Source organism: Dermacentor variabilis, chromosome 10 (assembly GCF_050947875.1).
Source record: "Dermacentor variabilis isolate Ectoservices chromosome 10, ASM5094787v1, whole genome shotgun sequence".
NCBI lineage: Eukaryota > Metazoa > Arthropoda > Arachnida > Ixodida > Ixodidae > Dermacentor > Dermacentor variabilis.
In genome coordinates, this window is record NC_134577.1 from 31,118,769 (window position 1) to 31,139,093 (window position 20,325).

Here is a 20,325-nt window from a genome sequence, read left to right on the forward strand (position 1 = left end):
TCGTGCTGCTTATGGTTCCTTCCGCAACGGGGAGTTGGTTGCGAAAGTCTCTCGTGAATATAAAGCCGCTACGGGGGGCATTCCTGACGCGCTCCGTTTCGCCGCCTCTGCCGAGGTCTTGCGGGAGAATTGCGCGGCGTGCTTGCGCAGGAATTTCGTGGTTCATACGTTTCTTGGCCCTCCGAGCTCTTCTACAGCGCGGCGCGTGCGAGCGCAGACAGCAGCGGTACAGAACGACTCCAGACGGCGTTGTTCCAAGAGACATCTCTCAGAGTTAATATGCATGTCGTCACCCGAAGTGCGGTTTTGTTGGCTGATGCTTTCCATGCCGCCTTTTTCTTCGTTCTAGCCTCCGCTTTCTTTGTTTTTCTACCGTAACTCTGAGAGAATAAGAAGAAAACACTGCAAGTTCCAAGTCTTTGTTACGCACGCTGCCGCTGACGTATACCTGCTCTTGCTTATGAATCGCTGCTTCGGTGCATCTCAACGAAGCTGCGCTATCGTGGCGTAGATGCCACGTGCTTTGTTCAAGCCTCTTTGTTTGCTTTGGCGAAATGAAGCCGGATTGTGATGAATTCGTTCATTTCTGTGTTCGCGTTGTTCTATATCTTTCTTTACGTTCTGTTTGCTTTTGTTATGGAAGAAACAAAAGGGAGATTCTTGCAGTGGAACGACAGAAATTTTGGCTACTTAAAGGAACACTAAAGCGAAACAATAAATCAGTTTAGACTAATTAAGCATTGTTTGAGAACCCTGCAGGCAGTCATTTTAAGAAAATAGTTTGATTATTTAGATGAGAAAATGAAGGTCCAAGTATCAGAATTTGAATTTCGCGCCGAAACCTAAGCGTCAGTACGTCAGCGTGACGTCAGGGATTCCAAAGTATGTTTTCGCATTTGTGCCGCGTTGGCTGAAGAAAGGTTCCCGAAACTTGCCATGTTTTATATTTGGTTCCTTTAGAACCCAATGTAGTCAATCTGTACCGCTATATACAATCAGTAGGCCCTAGAAGATGCCATCGAAATCCAAGACGTCACAGCTCCCATGCGCGGGAACTTAAGTAGGCGTCGCCACCCGCATTTCGTTTTTGCGCTTTCTCTAGCTTACCAAACGTCTTATCGTTGTAAGAGTGGTGTTTTTGGTGTTGTAGAACAGTAATTTACAGCTGCAGAAGAAATCATTCTTCACTTTAGTGTCCGTTTAATGATGTGTTCTGTTTCGCATATACCAGTACAACGACTGGTATATTTTATTGAAACGATACAAGTAGATAGTTGCAAACAACTCTCACCCGAGTGGCGTGTGTGGAGGGGAAAACTGGTAAAGCGTTGGCTGACACCGAGATGCAGGTGTCCCTCACCCAAGCAAAAGAAAGCTCTTTAAAACAGTGAAACGCAACACTGAGGCGTTGTGCGCAATCTGAGAGTAGGTCAGGACAGTTGAGGCTGACTTACCGACTGTTGCGAGGGGATCTCACTTGTGATAAAATTCGGGCCTCATACCGATCAGCTTGCTATCAGTTGGTAGAGATAGCTCATTGGAAAATATTCTGTAGGAATCTCTTTTTTTATTCGTTCATGAGAATGTTCGACTCAATTTGCAATAGGTTTTACTATTTCTTTCGAATATATTTTATTCGTTGTGCATTTTACTAACCCTTTCCTTCTGTTTTCTTTTTGAATAAAATGAAAATTGCCCCTAACTATACAAACTGGATTAAGTTTTTTTTTAATTTTTTAACATGATTAGAGAGAGTGACACCATTGGGCGACATGATGTAGGGAGCCCGTCTTCACATAAAGCAAAGTTCTGTGTCACTCAGGGAATATTGCAAAGGCACTCAGGGAAAACCTGGAAAACTCAGGGAATTCGGAAATGTCAACTTGGTAGACACCCTGTACTATCCTTACTTTGTTTAGCTGTCTACCAATTTGCTGCTATTGCAATCGATAGTTCACCTTTCGGGTGAAACTGCATTTTTTTTTTTAAATGCCGTCCGAGCACTGCCCCCACCATGTTGCATAATTTGATCATTTAATATACGATGAAACGAAAGAGCTACGGTAAGGTTTGCGCGGTTCTTGATTGTCGCGCTGACTGATCGAAGTGTGCGCCGCTGTCTTTTTTCAGTGCACACACGTGGGTTAACTGTGTTTGCGAGGCTGTGATATGTGTGTTTCTATATACCCGATATACGGGAAAATTGGCAGAGTGAAATCTTCAACTGGGTCCTAAAATCGTTCGCTCTAATGTAACCTACCTTGCCTTTCGTACGCCGTTGTAAACCAAACAAGCGGTTGGCCACGGGGTTCATTCTCACGAAGAAATTAAGCGACGCAGTCCCCTTTTGCAGAGCAGTCGGTCACAAAACGTACGGTCCACAAGGCGACGTGCATTGCATCACAGTAGCCCGCCGTGAAACCTGGCCGTTCAAAGTGTCCCCCCCCCCCCACCCCCCCGCGGGCCGTCATTGTGGACACAGTAGGTGCATATATATATATATGGCGGGTAACCACCGCAGATGTAGCAGCTGAACATTCCGAGCATGACGCAAAGGCCTTTGAGTGCTGGTACTCAGACGCAGGTGGCGATGGTGAGTCGGGGACAGCCGCGTATACCAACGGGGACAAGCCCTGCCGGCCCACGCGGTGTTCGGTCAAGCCAAAGTGGAGCTCGAGCTCCGCGCTGGGTCCCCCACGACGGGAAATGATTCCCGGGGGTGGACCCTATATAGTGACACTTCTTCCGCTCGGTTTTTACAGCCACGGGTTCCACGAACGCGCATTTCGCTTCGGTAATAATAACGGCATATGTGCGATTCGTCGAGAGAAAGAACCTCGAGCCAGAAGAAGCAGCGCGCTCGACTTTTTTTTTTTTTTTCAACATCTCGCAGGGCGCGCACTCTTAAGAAGCCGCAGCGACGACTCAATCTCGAGGGAAAAAAAAAAAAAGTCCAGCGCACACAGCACACCGCATCGATTCTCTCCATATATACTCTATACGAGGCCGAACCGGCATTCGAGATAGCTACCCCGTGCGATCCGAACGTTTTTCATCCGCTTCCCTCTTTTCGGAGCCGGTCAAGCTTTGCTTTGTCTTCGCCCAGCGAGCAACGGCTTTTCAAGGATTTTATATCCACGGGCTACTCCGTGTATGCTGCAGTGAAAAAAAAAAGAAGAAAAAGTAACTGGAGAAATACATATAGGTATACACTTACAGGCCGCTTCTGCCTCAAGATGAGGCAACTCGACGCAGAAATGTCTTTTATCCTTTGATTTCTCTTTTAACTGGTCAAAGTGAAACTTTCATATTCTTTTTGTGCGTGTGTGTGTGTGTGTGTGTGTGTACGTGCGTGTGCGTGCGTGCGTGCGTGCGTGTGTACTTGGTCAGTGGCCATACCTTCTCGCTATCTTTATACACCTTGACCAGAATGCCCGAAAAGGTAGAAAAAAGAAGGGACGATGGATGCATGCTTTCCAGAAAGCGCTGGTTTCTTCGAGATGAGGCAACTTCGCGGAAAGAATATAGTGCACTCGCGGGGGTCTCCGGAGTCCCACCGAAAGCATCATTTCTTTCCTTCTTCTCGCACTTGTTCTTTTCCTCTTCTTCATCTGCGAAAGCTGGAGGCACAGAAAAGAATAAAGCTCGCCGGGTTTCGCTATGCTCCCGAGTTAAACGAGCAGTCCACCGTCCGACCCATGTCCAACTTTCGTCCACCTCTTGTTATTTACGGCGAGCGCTTCTTTTCTTATGCGTACCGTTTCCAACCGCCCGCCTCCCCCCACCCTTCCACCCCGCCCCCACCCAGCCGCATGCTCAGACACCAGCTTCCTTTTAGTCCTTCGCCCCGTCTCGTAAAAATTGATGGCCCTCGGAATAAGGATTCTCCACGTGGAGGGCTTCAGCGGTTGGGTTCTTTTTCTGAAGTCCTCCGGTTTGTTTTTTCTGTTTCTTCGAGAGATTCAGCGAACTCTTTCTCTGTCCCTCTTGCTCTCTCTGTCTTTCTTTTGCCAATTTCAATCGTTATTCCCATTCGCTCTTCCTGAAAGAAAACCGCCTCCCCTGTCTGAGTCTTCGGTGGAGGTTTCGGAGGTCGACCGTGTTAGGAGCGCGAGCTCGGATCGTTCCTTGCCTTGAGGCACACGGTGTAGATGCGATCGCAGGGCCTATCAGAAGCAATATAAGAAGAGCAGCGAATTCTCTTCAACCGATTGAAAGATGCGTCCAAATGAGGCTTCTATTATGGGGATTGCAGTATAACGAACCGCGATGATATTTGTAGGTGATGTGGTCAAGGTATAGAGTCAGCTTAGAAACGCTACTGCTTAGTTTAGAAGCTATTGGATTCCAGGAGATTTCATCCTTTAAGGTTGGTAGCTCTTTCTGCCAGGTCGGTGTGCGGAACGTCCGAGGCCTCTGGGAAGAGGTGTCGAAGCGTGCCGAAGGAATGTAGACGCTCGAATACTGAAGATTTAACTTGTCTTTATTTGACAGGTTTGCAGATGTTAGGCAAAGAAGAGAAAATTACAGGGGAAAAAAATATCACGACTTGCTCTCGAGGGAGCTATAACAAAACGCTACTGCCAAACGTACTACTACTACTACGCCAGCTTATCATCTAATACATTCAATACATTCGTAGTTATCAGCAGTAAGTCTACCACTTGAGAATGCATTTTTTTTTTTGCGGGGTGCAAAAAAACAGAAAGAAACATCATATCGAAGTGCAGTTGCTGCACCGAACCGTAAACTGTCGGTCGTACAATAATACAAACTTGAATGCTAGGGCGTGTCTTCTTTAATACCTAAATAAATTCAGTTGATTGTTCGCTAGCATGTAACCTCCTAGAAAGAACGATCGGTGCCATTGTTTTAGTAGTTGCGGCATTTCGTGGCTCATCAAGCAAATGACGAATACATTAATCGACCGGAGTAGGTTGGCGCAAGTGACGAAGGGAAAAGGTCAGCGTATTATCATTAGGCTTCGTCATGACATGTTAATCGAATAGCCGCTTGCAACGCAATTACATTTACATACGACATAATGACCGAAACGCTTCATATAAAAAACTAGAAACAAATTTTAAAAACTGAAAATAAGGACTTTCTTATGGCTCATACTAGATGCTTCACCTCAAAAGTGGAGGCTTTTTTTTTTCTTTCCCCTCCTTTTTATACACAGATTAGCGACAATACTCCATGTTCATCATCATCATCTACACGGAGTGGCCCCGCAGTCCTTCTCGTCATCAGACAGATTAACCCAACTTCTGCGCCGCCATCATCATATTATTATCGCCACTGCGAGTAACAGATTGGCTACGCAAATTCCTTCTTGGTCCACACAAATTCCCCACACGGCGAGAATTTGAAGCTACAAGCTCACGTCAGAATTAAAAAAAAGAAAAATATAAGCGAGAAGAAAACCATAAATAGTTATACAATAAGAATGTTCGTGTACCATATGTTTACTGGGACGTTCATCAACATCATAACCTCCTTCTGTTTTGCCTATTTCAGTTCTCTGGAAGATGAAAACCTTTCCCAACAATTTCCAGTTATCCATGTTGTGCTTCAGCCGACACGGATGAGCTACTGTGTTGGGTTAACCTCCTGCTTCCCTATCCACGGATTTTCTTCTAAACGAAGTTGTGCAAGTTAATTCGTCTTCGTGTTCTCTGTTAGTCTAGCAAGTATTGAATTGCTTCTCGAAGACATCGTGAAAACAGGCTTTTTTTTTTTCTTATATGGCGCACTGGGATAGACGATGAAAAAGTTGCTACGTCTTACGTTCAGCTAAAGTTGCTATGTCCCAACTACGCAAGCCTCTCGTCGTCTTTATCATCAATGCTTGTTTTTCTGTAACGTTATTTACTTGCTTTTTTTTCAGATTCCTTGCGATAGGCCCTTCCACGACGCTAGCAGGGGCCTCGTTCTTGTATTAGCGTCGGCTTCATATTCAATGCTATAAAAAAGAAGAAAGCTACACGTGGTTACATTTTCCCGTCGTTTACCCACTTCGCTGCTTTTTAATCATAGAGTTTCTTACTATATTACCCAGAGGGAAATCTGGCGCTGCTGCGCTGTTGATGCATGGGAATGCCTGTATATGGTGACTTCGGATTGGCATCGTTCTCTGAGAGCTCGTACACCTTCAAGACGCGCATGACTGCCATAGTTCTGTCTGTCACAATGATTCATTTCCAACTAAAACAGCGCGTAAAGAGATGATTTATCTTTCTTATAACACAAAACAATGTTTAATTATGGAGACTTGTGATTGAACGTACTGTTATATGAAATGTAAAAATTATCGGCGGGCGGCTAACGTTGGCGGACAGACGACAAGATTCGCGCTTGCTTCGGAACAGTTTGTCGTCTGTTCTTGCTTTTCTTCGCTTGATTATGCACTGCAGGTGAGTAAGCTTTATTGAAAAATGTAATATGAGTGACTGAAAAGCTTTCATGAAGATTTTATTGTTAGAGTGCATTATCTGTAGCCATGTCGACGTTTTTAGTCCGAGCCTCGTACAACACTAGCCAATACGAGCCTCGCATACCCATATACCTTCATTGTCATGACGGCACAGCACTCCTTAGAAACCTCCGATAGATGGTGGCACCTGATTTCCCTCTAGCTAATATAGTGAGAAACGATGTTTTAAAGTCTGAACAACAACAACAACAAAAAAGATTCACGCAGAAACTCCTCTGGGAGCTAAGTATAGGGCCCTATAACGCGAAACCATTTCAGTCGGTTTTTATTCCAATCTCGTGATTAAAAAATTACGTAACCGCTGACGCAAGCATCGGGCGGTGATCCGCAGCGCTGTCTTAACCGACCAATCAAACGCTTTCGTCGTTTGTAGGAGGTCAGTTTTGTTTGCTTTAAAAACTAGTAACATTACCTACATTGAGGGCGTTTTCTCATCTAATTGGCTGACAAGAGGCGAGGAGCACGCTGAAGTGGAGAGCGTTTCGATGGGGCCAAGCCAGCGCAGGGAAAATAGATAACCAGAGGAGGAGGATGGTGCCGGCGTCTGCGATTGGTCCGCTTCCCCTTGTTTAGCTTGCGGTGGCTGGTCGATAATCGCGGCGGCGTGTTGCGGAACGCTAAGAATGCCACTTAAACGGATGCTAAGCGAAGAGGAGTTGGCAGAGCGATGTCGTATACGTGCCGAAAGGACTCGATAACGTTACACTGCCACAAAATTTCATTATACCCAAATAAGTCGGTGCTTTCCGGCAGGTGCAAGTAGCCTGTGTCTGAGAGAACGCCGGGAAGCCGTCATCTATTCATTTCGGAATGGGGCAGTCTCCAGCTATTCAGGAAAAAAAAATCAATTTTTTTCTCCATATTAGTGCATCTCTAACGCGTACACGTCACTTTGACGCGGTGAGTTTTCGCTATCTTGTGACGTCGCGTGACAGGCAGGTGAAGTGGGTGCAGCCCGAAAACGTCTGATCAATATAGTAGGTGGCTAATGGCGAAAAGGCGTCGAATCAGAAATAACTATTTTCCTTTTGCTCAGTCCAATTATCTATAATCAGTGTGTACATGCCATATCAGATGGGGAGCTATCACGGTTTTCGCGATGTCGCGTGATAGACGGACGAAGCGGGTGTGGCCCTAAAATTTTTTGACCAGTCGTGAAGGGCTGATTGCAGAATTAGAATAGAATAGTTTGGAATAGCTTTACCTTATAGCGCCCATATGCGTAAACATTATGCCACTTGCTCGTCTCCACGTAGTCCGGTGTCATTATCAATGTCATGAAGCTTACTTCGACCACCATAAACCCTTACTGACCCTCAACCGTCGTTATCAACCTTATCGAACATGATCCGACCCTTATCAACTCGTATCGGTCCTTATCAACCTGGATGTCCAGCCAAGCTACACTACAATTGCTGAGGGGGGTATGAAATGCTTTATTTATGGGTCAAATGCCCTTTTTGAGCTCGTTCTTTATTGAAACGTAAGCAGTTCGGTGTGCTGGATGGGTGATTTCGATGAATCTATGCACTTTTCGCTTCACTTTGCTGAGCGCTTGTAGCCTCTGCCTTACGTTGGTATGAGCCATTACGTTTATGGCTTGCTTATGGTAATATGAGCCATTGCTTACAGGGGTATTAATCCTGTAAGCCTTAATCTGTGTAACCTCTCTAACTTCAGCCTGCCCGACGTGTTTAACGCGGGGAGATTAGCCTGACCAATCTTGAAGTTGCTTTTCGTTATGTTCACGTCTTCTGGCGCTCGTTGAGGTCACGTCTCAGGCACATGACCGACGAAGAAAAAGTGGCCACACACTTAGAGCTTCTTTCATTATTTTTTTTCCCTGGCCCCTGGGAATACTGTCCACCGTCTGCGCGTGACAACTTCTCTGGTTCAAGCAGAGCTAGTGATGCGAAAGATAGGCCAGAAGCTCCTCTGGGAACGGCAAGATTGCGCCGGCAGACCAAGCCGAATGCACCCCCCTCCGACCATCCTTCTTCATCTAGCTCTCTGTCTTATCGCTTGTTGTCGCTTTTTGTTTCGAGTTTCCTTCGCAGCACTATACCGTGGCGGAAGAGAAATGTTGCGGCTTGAATAAGCGAGGCTTACGTTCCCAGCCAGGAGGGTGAGTGCGAAGCGCGTCAGCGAGAGAAAAGTCAAAACGAAATTGAAGGCCCTTGAAGGAGACGCTGCCCCGAATGAAACACTTAGAACGGTTCGCTGAATTTTTTGTTGCGCCTTCTAAACGATGCACGCTGGTTTTCCTTTCTTTTTTCTTTCTTTTTATCGATATACTGTCGACGTCGCGGGAGTTACTCAAACCACATTCTTTTTTTTTGTTCTTTCTTTTCTTCAAGGCTATAAGGTGTGGGCACTTCTCTCTCTCTCTTTTTTTTTGCATATGCGATGAACGCATGGTTGCGAAATTCGAAGTGCAGGAGAGGACGATGTCACAACAATGTGTCCTGTAAGTATAGAGGTCCCTCTGGGAGAACTTTCACTATGGTTATGCAAATTTTTGCATCGCGTTGGAGTTCTTAGAGAACTGAAAGTGGTAGCCGGCTTTTGTTTCTGTTAGATGCGCCCGTGTCCTACCTCAAAGGCACACTCCGCTCGGTGGTCAGCGAAGTTGTGACATGTCTTGCCGAGGAGTCGTCTTCACAGTAGCAGTTGCTACATGAAAGTACCTATATCCTTATGTTCCATGAAGGTGTGCCATATGGCTCGGTGTTTGATACGCATGCTGCAACGCTTGTGCTGGTTGCGAATTCAAACGATGTTTGTAGGGTATCTGCCATCGTGTACCCAGTGACACTAGGTTGACGTGGCATGTAACAAAGAACAGCTCTTAGACGAACGCGGGAGCGTGCCGGTTGTAAGGCTACGCAAGTCCATATTAAGTAATGACCATAATGGGCTTTATAAGCTCAACGATTTGCTCTTGTCGGTTCAAAGAATTTTCGGACGCTGGTCCAGACCGTCCTCAACAAAGAAAGCTATAAACGCATTGCTCCATGCGGTATCTGTGATAATAGGCTCAGTAACGGTTGTAGCGACGCTGCATCGCGTTTATGTGCACATTATGTACACGTGTGTTCCCCTGATTTTGAACGCGTCTCCTCTTATGTAACTTTCATTTACTTTACCCCTTTACACAGCACAAGGTTAGCCAGCCGGTGCCTACACAGGCTAACCTTTCTGTCCTTCCCTGTGTTCATCCTCCTCATTGCCACCCCCTTCCCGCTCCCTTGCTTTACTGCACAGGAATCGGACGGTCAGGACATGGCGCGTGCAGTGGGGCGTGTGGCCAATTCCAAATACACAGAGAACGAAAAGGAAGGTAGAATGACACGAATATTAGCCAGATAAGCGTGTGGCAGAAGTTGGAAAGCTTACTCATTCAACCCTTCTGCAACTTACTCATGAGTCGACTCACTCAGGCTCAGACCGACCCGTGATGAGTGAGCGAATTCTGGTGAGTTGTAGGGGTGTGTGTCTGGTAGGAGGTCTTTTCGTTGGGCTGATTGGTGAAACATAGCCTTTAGAAGAGGGGCGAAATTTAAGACACATGCACAGACGAAGTACATGTACAGGACACATGTACAGGACGAGCGCCTGTCTACTTCGATCGTCTGTGTATGAGTATTAATTTGTGCCACTTTTGAAACAGCCGTGCGGGTCTCGAGTCCGAGTGAGTCTGACAGGGCACGATTTCGGTGAATCTAAGTCCCAGTCAGCCTTAAGGAAAAAAATCTATTTTTTGAGCGAGCCTGACTGAGCTCGTTTCGGTTATATTGCCGCCCTATGGCATTATATATATATATTATATATATATATATATATATATATATATATATATATATATATATATATATATATATAAAAGAAAGGCAGTGAGGCCGGCCTGCGGTCTGGGCTAGCATGGTCGGGCCTGCTACATTGCACAGGGAAAAAGGGAAAGAGGACAGAAAATAGTGATGAAAGGTGATGATAAGGACGGGAAATAAGGGATGCATATATACACTAACACAGTAGGTTCCTTAAAGCCTTGCGCCTAGTCCGGCAATCTTCAAGTACACTAGAGCAGCGCTTGTAGCTATTAATGCTACTGTACGGTCACACATTTCGGACAGAATAGTACTTTCGGCACCTGATTGGCTACCCAACGCTGGGTACTCAACCACGTGACAGCCGTTGTTGTAAAGGCCACCCCGGCTTACTTACGATAGTGTACTTACGTACTTACGATAGTGTCACCTCTCGTTTTTGTTTTCTTCTGACAGGTCGGCCCGCCAGCATGGAGGACCTGATCGCCGAGCAGCTGGGCGTGATGTGCTTCGAGCCGACCGCGTCGGCCGTCATCGGCGGCCTGGCGCTCTTCCTGGAGGTGTTCGGCTTCGGCACCTGCCTCGTGTTCGCCCTGCGCAGGCGCAAGGGCCACGCCGCGGACGAGCCCATCTGCTACGACAACAGCGTCGAGGGCTCCACGGATTTCGCGTGCTCGGCGCCGTACTGAGGCGTCCGCTCGCGGCTACGCATTCTCGCGCCCTTTTGGCGCCTCCCGTCGCCGAATGCCACTGGCGTTTGCCGTATTCACTGAGGTTGCCGTATTCACTGAGGTTGCCGTATTCACCGAGGTTGCCGTATTTACCGAGGTTGCCGTATTCACCGAGGTTGCCGTATTCACCAAGGCTGCCGTATTCACCGAGGGCGTCTTTCTCGACGCTCACCGAGTCGGCGAACGGGTTCACGAATGTTTTCGTTAGTTAATAACTCGTGTATTGCAAGTCTTTCCCGTTTTACGATCAGTGATTTCTGTTGCAGGGCCGCTGTCGCGATGGCAAACGTTAGTGTCGCGGCGACAGATCGTGTCGGATATCGCGCGGCAGAAGTAACTGCTTTATGACCACTTCTGAGGCCATGCAACGGAAATCACTATCGGTGCCAAGGTGATTTTCTGACATTGCAGCCACCATCCATCAATCCGTCCCAAAATGAGACAGGAATTCGAGTCGTATTGTCAAAATAACCCAGTTCTATTTTATGTTTTTCACCTATCGAATGATTATTTTGATGGCACTGTCGCTGTCACCACGTTTCCTTTGACGGTTGGCCGGCGTCAATTCTTAAGCGTGATCCTTGCCTACGAACCGCATTGTGAACCCGGTCCCAGATGGTTGTGAGGCGCTGCGCATGTAACTTTTCTGTCCCGACGGGACCTTCCGGTCCTCTGTGCATTCGTCATGAACCGGTGAACTTTTCGCGTTGACGAAGGCATTTGAGGCGGGAGGAGTTGGCGATTCACTGCACCTAAGCGAGCATGGCATTCTCGGTGCCGATAACCGGTGTTTTCATGACTTCACTTCTAATCAGTGGCAGAGACCAAACTTCTTTTTTATCTGGGTGCACTCCTACTGGCACGAGTTAGCCCATTCGACGAGGCCAGACAATGTTCATCGTACGTTCATAGCCTTCAACATAAATACTCAGCCAGGGCATGCGTAAGCGCTAACTGCTAGTTAAGTTCTCGCGTTGAATATCAGTTTTGAGACTTGGGAACGTCTAGGCGGCGCTGTCGATTAACGCACCTTGATAAAAGGGGCATTGTTCAGGCCGCCCTGTCAACTTTACTCTCATAATACATTTCTCGCTTTGGTAGGGGGAACTAGCTAAGTCTAGGAGCGCCCAGCAAAAGCAAACATTCCTTTTTTTAATCTCGTAACGCAGCTCTTTTAACATCTAGAGTTACCCAGGTAGGGTTTCACGTGCTTGTAGTCAAATGTAATTTAATTGCATGTCTCAGTTCATGCAGCGAGAACACCTTGGCTTTTGAATCAGCTTTTGCCCGCCAGGTGCGTGGATGACCGCCAGAAAAATATAGGGGAAGCATAGACACAGTGACATCCTTTCTTAGCTATGTAAAAGTAAAACCACGATACTACCACTGTTCTGAGATTCTGGCCTCGTCTCGTCTGGCTCGTGTGGAGATCGCAGGCAATTATAGCAGGTCGGCTTGGCACTCCGGCACAGTTTACGAACACCCGTCGCCGCGATGACACAGGGAAGGAAGGCGGGCCTTTGTCCATTTATTGCAAAGGTGGAACATGTGTCGCTTCCGGAGAACAAATGCCTAACCTGTCACCAATTGTGTAACGTGTCACCAAGTTGTTGAGTCTGCCCATATTCGAAAAAGCTGCGGTAGCGTATCGGAGGTACGAAAACCGTGCATCTGTTGAAGTTGCAGTCAAGTGTAAGCGGAGCACAAACCCAACGTGTGTTTTGAACCGCACTAGGACCGAGCATCGCGGGCGGGAGACTGATAGATCCGACTCGTGCACGCCTGGCCATGATTTGCAGTGGTCTCAATAACGACGTATTTAACCTCGTTTAAGCACGATTCACATGGAAGGCCGAAACGTTGATTGTGCTTGCGAAATAACGGGTGAAGTCTCGGTGACAGCGAACCATGCCGTACAAAACGGCGACGCGGACTGGCTGCTTGCGGTGCGATTCGGTGCAGTTTGTGCGACGTCATGCTGGTCCGCGGAAGAAACAGGCGATATTATCTGATCCGCAAGGTGCCGCTTTACCAGCACACGTAGCCGCGATAAGTGTCGTCGGTGGGTGCATTACCGCTTTAACCAACGTGTCATTCACGTTATTCGATGCGTGTACGGACCCAAGCAACATTACAGAATTCCGGTACCTTCAGGTCCTATTCTCTTCAGCAGGCGACGCTATGTGTGCAACTGCATGGTTCGGCCCAGTCCTTTTTTTTTTTTTTCAGTGACCGTGGCTTACACAGAGGTTTTGAACAACTGGATCATTTCGGAGGGCTCGCCACGTTGTCGAACGTCGCCAGGATCGGCATAGTGTCTGGCACCGAGCCTTGAGACATACTGCGGCAGTGTTTATGCCGCCTACTACGCACGAACAGAAAGGGCACGGGAAGCAGAGGAAGAGAAAGACATAGCGAGGGAGCGTAAACGAGATGGCGCGGTCAGTTTGCTACCCTGCACAGGGAAAAGGGTATTGATGGTAGAAGAAGGAGCGATAGCCAGGAGCATCACTACCAACGCAGACGCGCGGAGATGCCCGTCAAGCCTAGAAGCTAGGGCATGCAAGTCTTGTTTGCATGTAGGCACCCCATCTAGAATCGGTCGCTGAAAACCTGTGTTTTCCAGTGTATCCCTGAAGGGCACGATATGCCACCGAGTAATCATGATCGCGGACACTGCGCGTGTAAAATCTGTAGCCGGCCGTGCTATAGTTCGCATTGTGACGTAGTGAACCCTGTGGTCGCACCTAATTCACTGACTCGTGAAAAGACGTCCACGTATTCTGTTGCCTCTCGCCTATAGGCGCATGAGAAGCTAAGGTTCACAGCGCTCACCGCGCCCACAGTTACGTCATCTCGACTACGGTCGTTCGTGTTCGCAGCGCGAGTTCCAATTTGTACAGGCTGCCAGAAACGTGAATACAGCGTATAAATGACGTGCTGTGCAGCATTGTTTGTACCAACTGCCGGAGGTCTCCAGGTCAAAACGAATCGATTCGAAGAGAGTGATGTCAAGGGTTATAATAGCGCTCTCCTCTGTTGTACTGACAGATGGGCCGAATTACGCAATAAGACACAGCTTCAGCTTACTTTTGCGGCTACCAAGGCGAGAAATGACGGCCACATTGCAGTACTTGATCAAATCAGGTCGCGAACCGATGGCCCTGGGTAGACGGCGCAGGCGTACCTCCGAGCGCGTCGTTTCTACCTTCAAAATAAGTCTGCCTGCTTCGTTGTACCACAGAAAATGTCTCAGCAAAGGTTGTCACTTCGCTGCAAGGCACAGGTCCATCCCCAGCTGGACCTTTCTCCGCGAGGCACATTATGCGCGGACGTCTGCGAAGCACGTGTAGAGTGGACAAGTCATCAAAACATGCATGGTGTTGATTAGCGAACACGTGTCTCCAGAAGCCTGCGCAGTGTGTACGCGCTAAACGAGTGCACAAAGGTAACTAACGAGATTTCGTTGTCGGCACGGGGTCACTTTTTAGTATCGTAATTCGAGTTTCAATGCGAACCCTCGCATACAGTGTCACCGCAGAGTTGATCACCGCATTGCTGCATTGGTTAGGTGTTAAATATTGATTTCTTTTATTAGTAGGTCCAGGGAAACTGACCATATAGTCTGTTCCGTGACGCGGCGTTTTTGGTAGGAGAAAAAGTTGTACAGCGTCAGCGATGACGAGCATTAGTTGCGCCGTCTTGCCAGTAGCGGAAACGTTGTTCACGATGTCTGCTTGGACCACCACACCGTAGTATGGTTGTCATCTTGCACACGAGACAACAGTTTTAGCTCTGATGCAACCGGCATTGTTTTCCAAAAATTTAAATTGACTGTCAGTTCTGAGCTTCAGTTCACATCAGATGGTTTACTGGCAATTAAAAAAAGACTGCTTCCAGGATACAAGTAGAAGGTAGCTTTGAAAGAGTCACTGCTGGTGGCAGTGGTTGCCAATACTCCGCGATTTCCTTCTTTATCTGCCAGTTCCAGTGTGCTTGCAATATTTCGTGCATTTCACATCATTGTACCATGTCGTCTTTGTTGTGCGTGTCCAAATTACTTCCTGCAGCCGTCTTGTCAGCTTGATTCTTGTGCGAAGGTTTGCGCTTCACTGCTTTCCAAACCAGTTCCAGCCAACACCGCAAGACCTTCTCGACAGCTCTGACACCGGCGACATTAGTTGCCACTTCTACTCGAAAAAGCTCGGTTTGGACAGAAAAAGAAAAGAGAAAAAAAAAATGTGGGACCTCCGTGGTAAGAGGAGGTTAGAGGGAGCGTGCTGACCCGAATACAAGGTTCCCCGGCGCGGCTGAGGGTCCTTGACGTGTGAAATGCCCGCCAAGCCTCCGGGCTTTGCGACTTGCATTTTCAACGTATGCTGGCGTATCTGCAGCGTTGAAGACACGCCGCGACGTGACATGAAGCCACGGAGCAGGAAGACGCGTGGGCTGTCTGCCGAATTGGCTCCGTCTGCTTTCGCGCCGCGCTTTTAGCGAATCTCCCGCCGCCACAGCCTCCGGGGTGTTTTCCAACGCCCTGCCTGCGCCCGAGGAAGGTGTATTTGAACGTCGGGAAGGCCACCTAACAGGAATACAAAGAATACTCGCAAACGACTCCGTCCAGACGCACTGTATACTCCAAACTCGTCGCCGCGCAAGCGAAAGAGCAATATGTACCGTTCCTTTCTCTCTCTATAGAGCCGTGAAAAACAAGAAAACTGTAGCACTTGAGCAGGCGGTATACTGGTAGTATTGAGAAACCGCCTGGACGGAAAGCCATCAAAGGGGTCGGCAGATCTGTTTTTCGTTGATATTTTTATTTTCTTTCTCCCGGCAAGGGTGTGGATGACGGTGAATGTTTCCTAAATAAACACTTCAAACTGTCGCAGTGTTGTTATTCTTATCCTTCTTATTTATTTCATCTCCATCTGCAATGTTATCACCAAGACGTCTTCGTGCTCAATGCGTCTGAAAGCGAACGTGAGAAAACACGCTGTCAAGCGAACAACTTCTGAGCGGTTGCTTAAGCGAAAGCCTTAGCCATAGTTAGATACGCTTGTGAACGACAGCGCAGCTCGAAGGCTTTCGGTTCGCTCCGTGGTCTGCTGTCATATGTTGCAAGCTGGAAACTTTGGAGTGACTCTAAGTAAAAAAAAAAAAGAACATCCTGACACTCAATTTCTATCTTTGCTCTGTTGTAACAAACAGAGAGGGGAGAAAAGTGAAACGGTCATACAGGTTGGCGCATCTCAAGAAACGCAGCGCCTTTTTGGCCTTGCACATAGCTGACGCCCGAAGCCACGGGCTCAAGATCTCTGTGAAGGGCCTGTCGTCTAAGCGCGCCAAAGCTGTCCGAAAGGCTCCTTTCAACTCGTATGGGGTGGGGGGGCAGTTACACAGTAAATTTTTGGTCCTTTCTTCGACACCACATTTGCTGCAATTGGCACTGTTCGCCATTCCAATTAGGAATGAGTACACTCTAAAAACCGTTTGCACCCTTTGGGGTGTATATTTGTCCCACAACGATAATCGTCATCTGCCTTGCTTGCGTTTCCTTTCTTGAAAACTCGGCGCTGGCTACTTTCCTGTCGAGAATGCTGCGTCACACTTATAATGCGCATGCCGTTCGTGACTGAAGTACCGGGCTCGCAGCGTTAAAGAAAGGAAACGCGGGCAAGACAGATGATTATTATGGGACAAATATACACCCCAAAGGGTGCAACTGTTTTTAGAGTGTAGGCGCTTGTGAAAGAAACTCCTACTCGCAGGCGGCGCAGTAATGTTTCTTTCCGTCGGTTATTACCAGGTAAAAGTTGCAATGTCATATGCGGGTGCATGACTATAGGCGCCGGTTGGTGAGCTCCGGTGTGTTGCATTTTCTCGCAGTAATAATATGGGCAAGACCGCTGAGTTGCCGCGCTGCATCCGTTCTCGACCATGGTATCGAGGTGCTTTCACATTTGCCATTTGCCTCACGACCAGCCTTGTCAGCGCTTTCATTGCCAGTAATGGTGCAGTGCCCAGGTAGCCAATGAAATACAAGGTCGTGGCCTCTGTCCACCGGTTTATGGTAGCCTAATCGTATCTCCACCAGCGATTGTTCATGCGGGCTGCGCCGAAGTGCTGATAAGTGATCGCAGGGCTGACTTTTGAGTCACAGATTATAGCCCAATGGTTTGGTGGCTGTTGCTGCAGACACAGCGCTGCGCTATGGAGGGTGGAAAGTTTGGACCCTGACGATGTTATGACATGGCCGATCTTGAACTTCTTGCAGGTCGACATCGACAGAATGACTACCACACCTGTAGAGCTGGTTAGAGTCGAAGATCCACCTGTATAAATGTAAACTTGATTGGAGTATGAATCATGCAGTAGATGTAGAGCGGTCGATTCACGGCCCAAGTTGACTAGTCAGACTTGTGTTCTCGCGTACCTTGCATTTGGTGCACGTTAAACACCAAGTGGTCAAAATTAAGCCGGTGTCCCCCACTAAACCATGCCGCATATATTCAGACCGTGGTTTTGGCACATAAACCCCCAGAACCGGGCCCCTCGGTTAACCCCCTTCTCGTTGATTACATAACGAGGGTCTCGAATCCGGCAACATTGATGGCTTCAGGTAGCATATGTGGGTTTATTGACCAGTTGCCTTCACCCAAAAAGATCACGTTTTCGTGACGCCTGCGGCAAAAAGGACGTCCGCCGCTAAGGTCTGAGTGGTGGCGCTGGCCAACACTCCCAGGGTTCTACTAGGACACATAAACACCCAAGAAAGTGGATGAGAAAACGACGCCGCGGTAGCTCAATTGGTAGAGCATCGCACGCGAAATGCGAAGGTTGTGAGTTCGTTCCCACCTGCGGCAAGTTGTTTCTTCATGCACTTTAATTTCCATTAATTTATCGTTTATTTCATTTATTAAGCACATGTAATTTCCCCTATGTTGTCCTTGGTGTCAGTGTTTGTTGGCTTCTTAGGATATATATATATGTATATATATATAAACATACATATACTATATATATAAACATACGTTAGCATGTTGGCTTTAGACTGGAATCATTTTGGATGGTATTACTGAGAATCAACTGCATCGCTAGTGCCGAGGTTGCGGCCGCCAAGGACGTAGACATGCGGTACGTGCTACCCGAGCCAACAGCAGCAGCCTGCGGTACCAGCGCTGCATGCCACCGACGTACTGCGCGCCGAGAGACCGAGGAAGCAGCAGCGGCCACCGACGCCGGAAGGCGCGCACTGTAGCTAAACCTTGTGGGAGGGAGGGGGAAGGGGGACTGAGAGATACGGACCGCGCGCCGGCTTCGGGGAGAGACGTCGGCACGTACGCGTCACGCCACTGCCTCGCCGACGACGACCCGTCGCGCCCCCCAGCGTCGCGTCGCTGCAACTGCTCCGTCGGGGCGGGCTCGTGACGTGGCGTCGCAGCCAGTGGAAATTTGAATGGCGTTTCGCCGCTACAGACCCCTGCTTGTGCGTTCTACGGGCCATTTGATGCTTTCGCATCAAAAATGTTTTAAGCTCCTGTAGCAGACGCTAAACGGTTAACCCCCTTCTCGCTTGTTACGTAACGAGGGTCTCGAACCCAGCAATATCGATGCCTTCGGGTAGCATGCGTGGGTTTATTGACCTGTTGCCTTCACCCAAAAAAAGATCACGTACCCGTGACGCCTGCGGCAGAAACAGTGTTCCGCGAAGGTTTGTGAGTGGTGTCGCTGGCTTACAGTCTCATAGTTCTAGTAGGAAGGATAAATACCCAGGAAAGTAGATGGGAAAACAGCGCCGCAGTAGCGCAGTTGGTAGAGCTTCGCACGCGTAATGCGAAGACGTGGGATCGTTCCCCACCTGCGACAAGTTGTTTTTTCATCCACTTTCATTTCCATTAATTTATCATTTCTTAAATTCATTTAGTAAGTACAAATTCTCCTACGTTGTGCTTGGTGTCAATGTTTGTTGGCTTATGGTCAGACACTAAAACCGTCATTTAAGGCATATATAGGCGCCAAATACTGACCTTTTGTCCATGTATAGGCTCAATCAATAAGAACTTCCGCTGTATACGTCTGAGGTTTTTCTAAGAGGCACAGCCGTCTAAACTCTCCTTTTGTAACATTCACATTATTTTTCACAATAAAGCGGAAAGAGCAAGTTGCGTATAGGCTACAATTTTTACCTGAAATTTGTGTTACTCTACACCGTGAGAGAAAACTTGCAAAAGCATCGGCAAACTAGTACCACGTCAACATTTTCGGGTGCCGTGTTGCGCCCGTTCCCACTGATTGTTAGTTTGTGTTCAGGAAAGGAACGATTAACACGCACCTGAGTGAGGGGTCGGTATTTCTACTTTCGGAACGTTCGACGATCCAGCGCGCAGGCTTTGGAATTCCGGAATATTTGCTGGTCAGGACATTTGACCGTTCTTTCACTACCGAAAACTCGGATTTTCATCCGAGACAGGTCCATTGCGATTGGGGGGGGGGGGGGCGAACTCTTCCTTAAAGTCCGAAATGACCCCTGCATTTCCGGGTTACAGGTGCATCCGATCATGAAGTTTCGGGATGATGTCATCTAAAACGGAAAAGTGAACGCGTAAGTGCGCTCAGATCGTTTTCAAGTGTATCGCCGCCTAGCGAAGTTTGAGCCCCCTTCTCGCAGTGATGCCCTCGTCAGCTGCAAAGCTGTTCAGCCTTTACCCCAGTAAAGTGTTCGTGGTAATAACTGACTGCGTATTTCGTGTGTTTTTTCTTCTTTTCCATGAGCGCACACCTTTTGTGGGATGCATACGCATTTTATTAACGTTGATTTATATTTAGATGCAACACAACAAAAGCAACAAACGTGTGGCTCTCGTGGAACAAAAAAAAAAAAGAAGAACTATTTCGTTCGCTTTAGTATTTAACAGATTTTTTGTCTCTGTGCCCGGTACGACGTCGAGCGTGAACCTAGCTCTCCGGACAGTATTGAACTGGTTGGACTCTAGACCATTTTCGGAAATGAAGGTCTTTGGACCATGGCCGTACGCATCGATGGCACAGAGAGCCACGAAAGCGTTGTTGCAGTGCCTTAAGTGGACAGGTCTTGACCGTTTGTAGAATCGCTGCGTACCTTCAAATGTGCCCGAAATTGCTCTCTCTCTCTCTCTCTCTCTCTCACTCACTCGAGGAAGCACGCCTTTGGTGCAGGCGTTTTCCGCTGCCATCAATGGGCAGCACACAGGTGTCATCACAATTTCTTTCCTGTGAGCATTTTTTGTATTTC

At 47.9% G+C, this 20,325-nt stretch overlaps 1 protein-coding gene across 1 annotated transcript in view; it reads left to right on the plus strand.

The window, feature by feature from the left end:
- Positions 1-15,942, plus strand: part of LOC142560251 (uncharacterized) — a 151,739-nt gene extending 135,797 nt beyond the window's left edge. Inside the window, exon 15 of the mRNA XM_075672205.1 lies at positions 10,780-15,942. Within this exon, the coding sequence (XP_075528320.1) occupies positions 10,780-11,012 (233 nt within the window). The 3' untranslated portion in view covers positions 11,013-15,942. The remainder of the gene's footprint in view (positions 1-10,779) is intronic.
- The last annotated feature ends 4,383 nt before the right edge of the window (positions 15,943-20,325 follow it).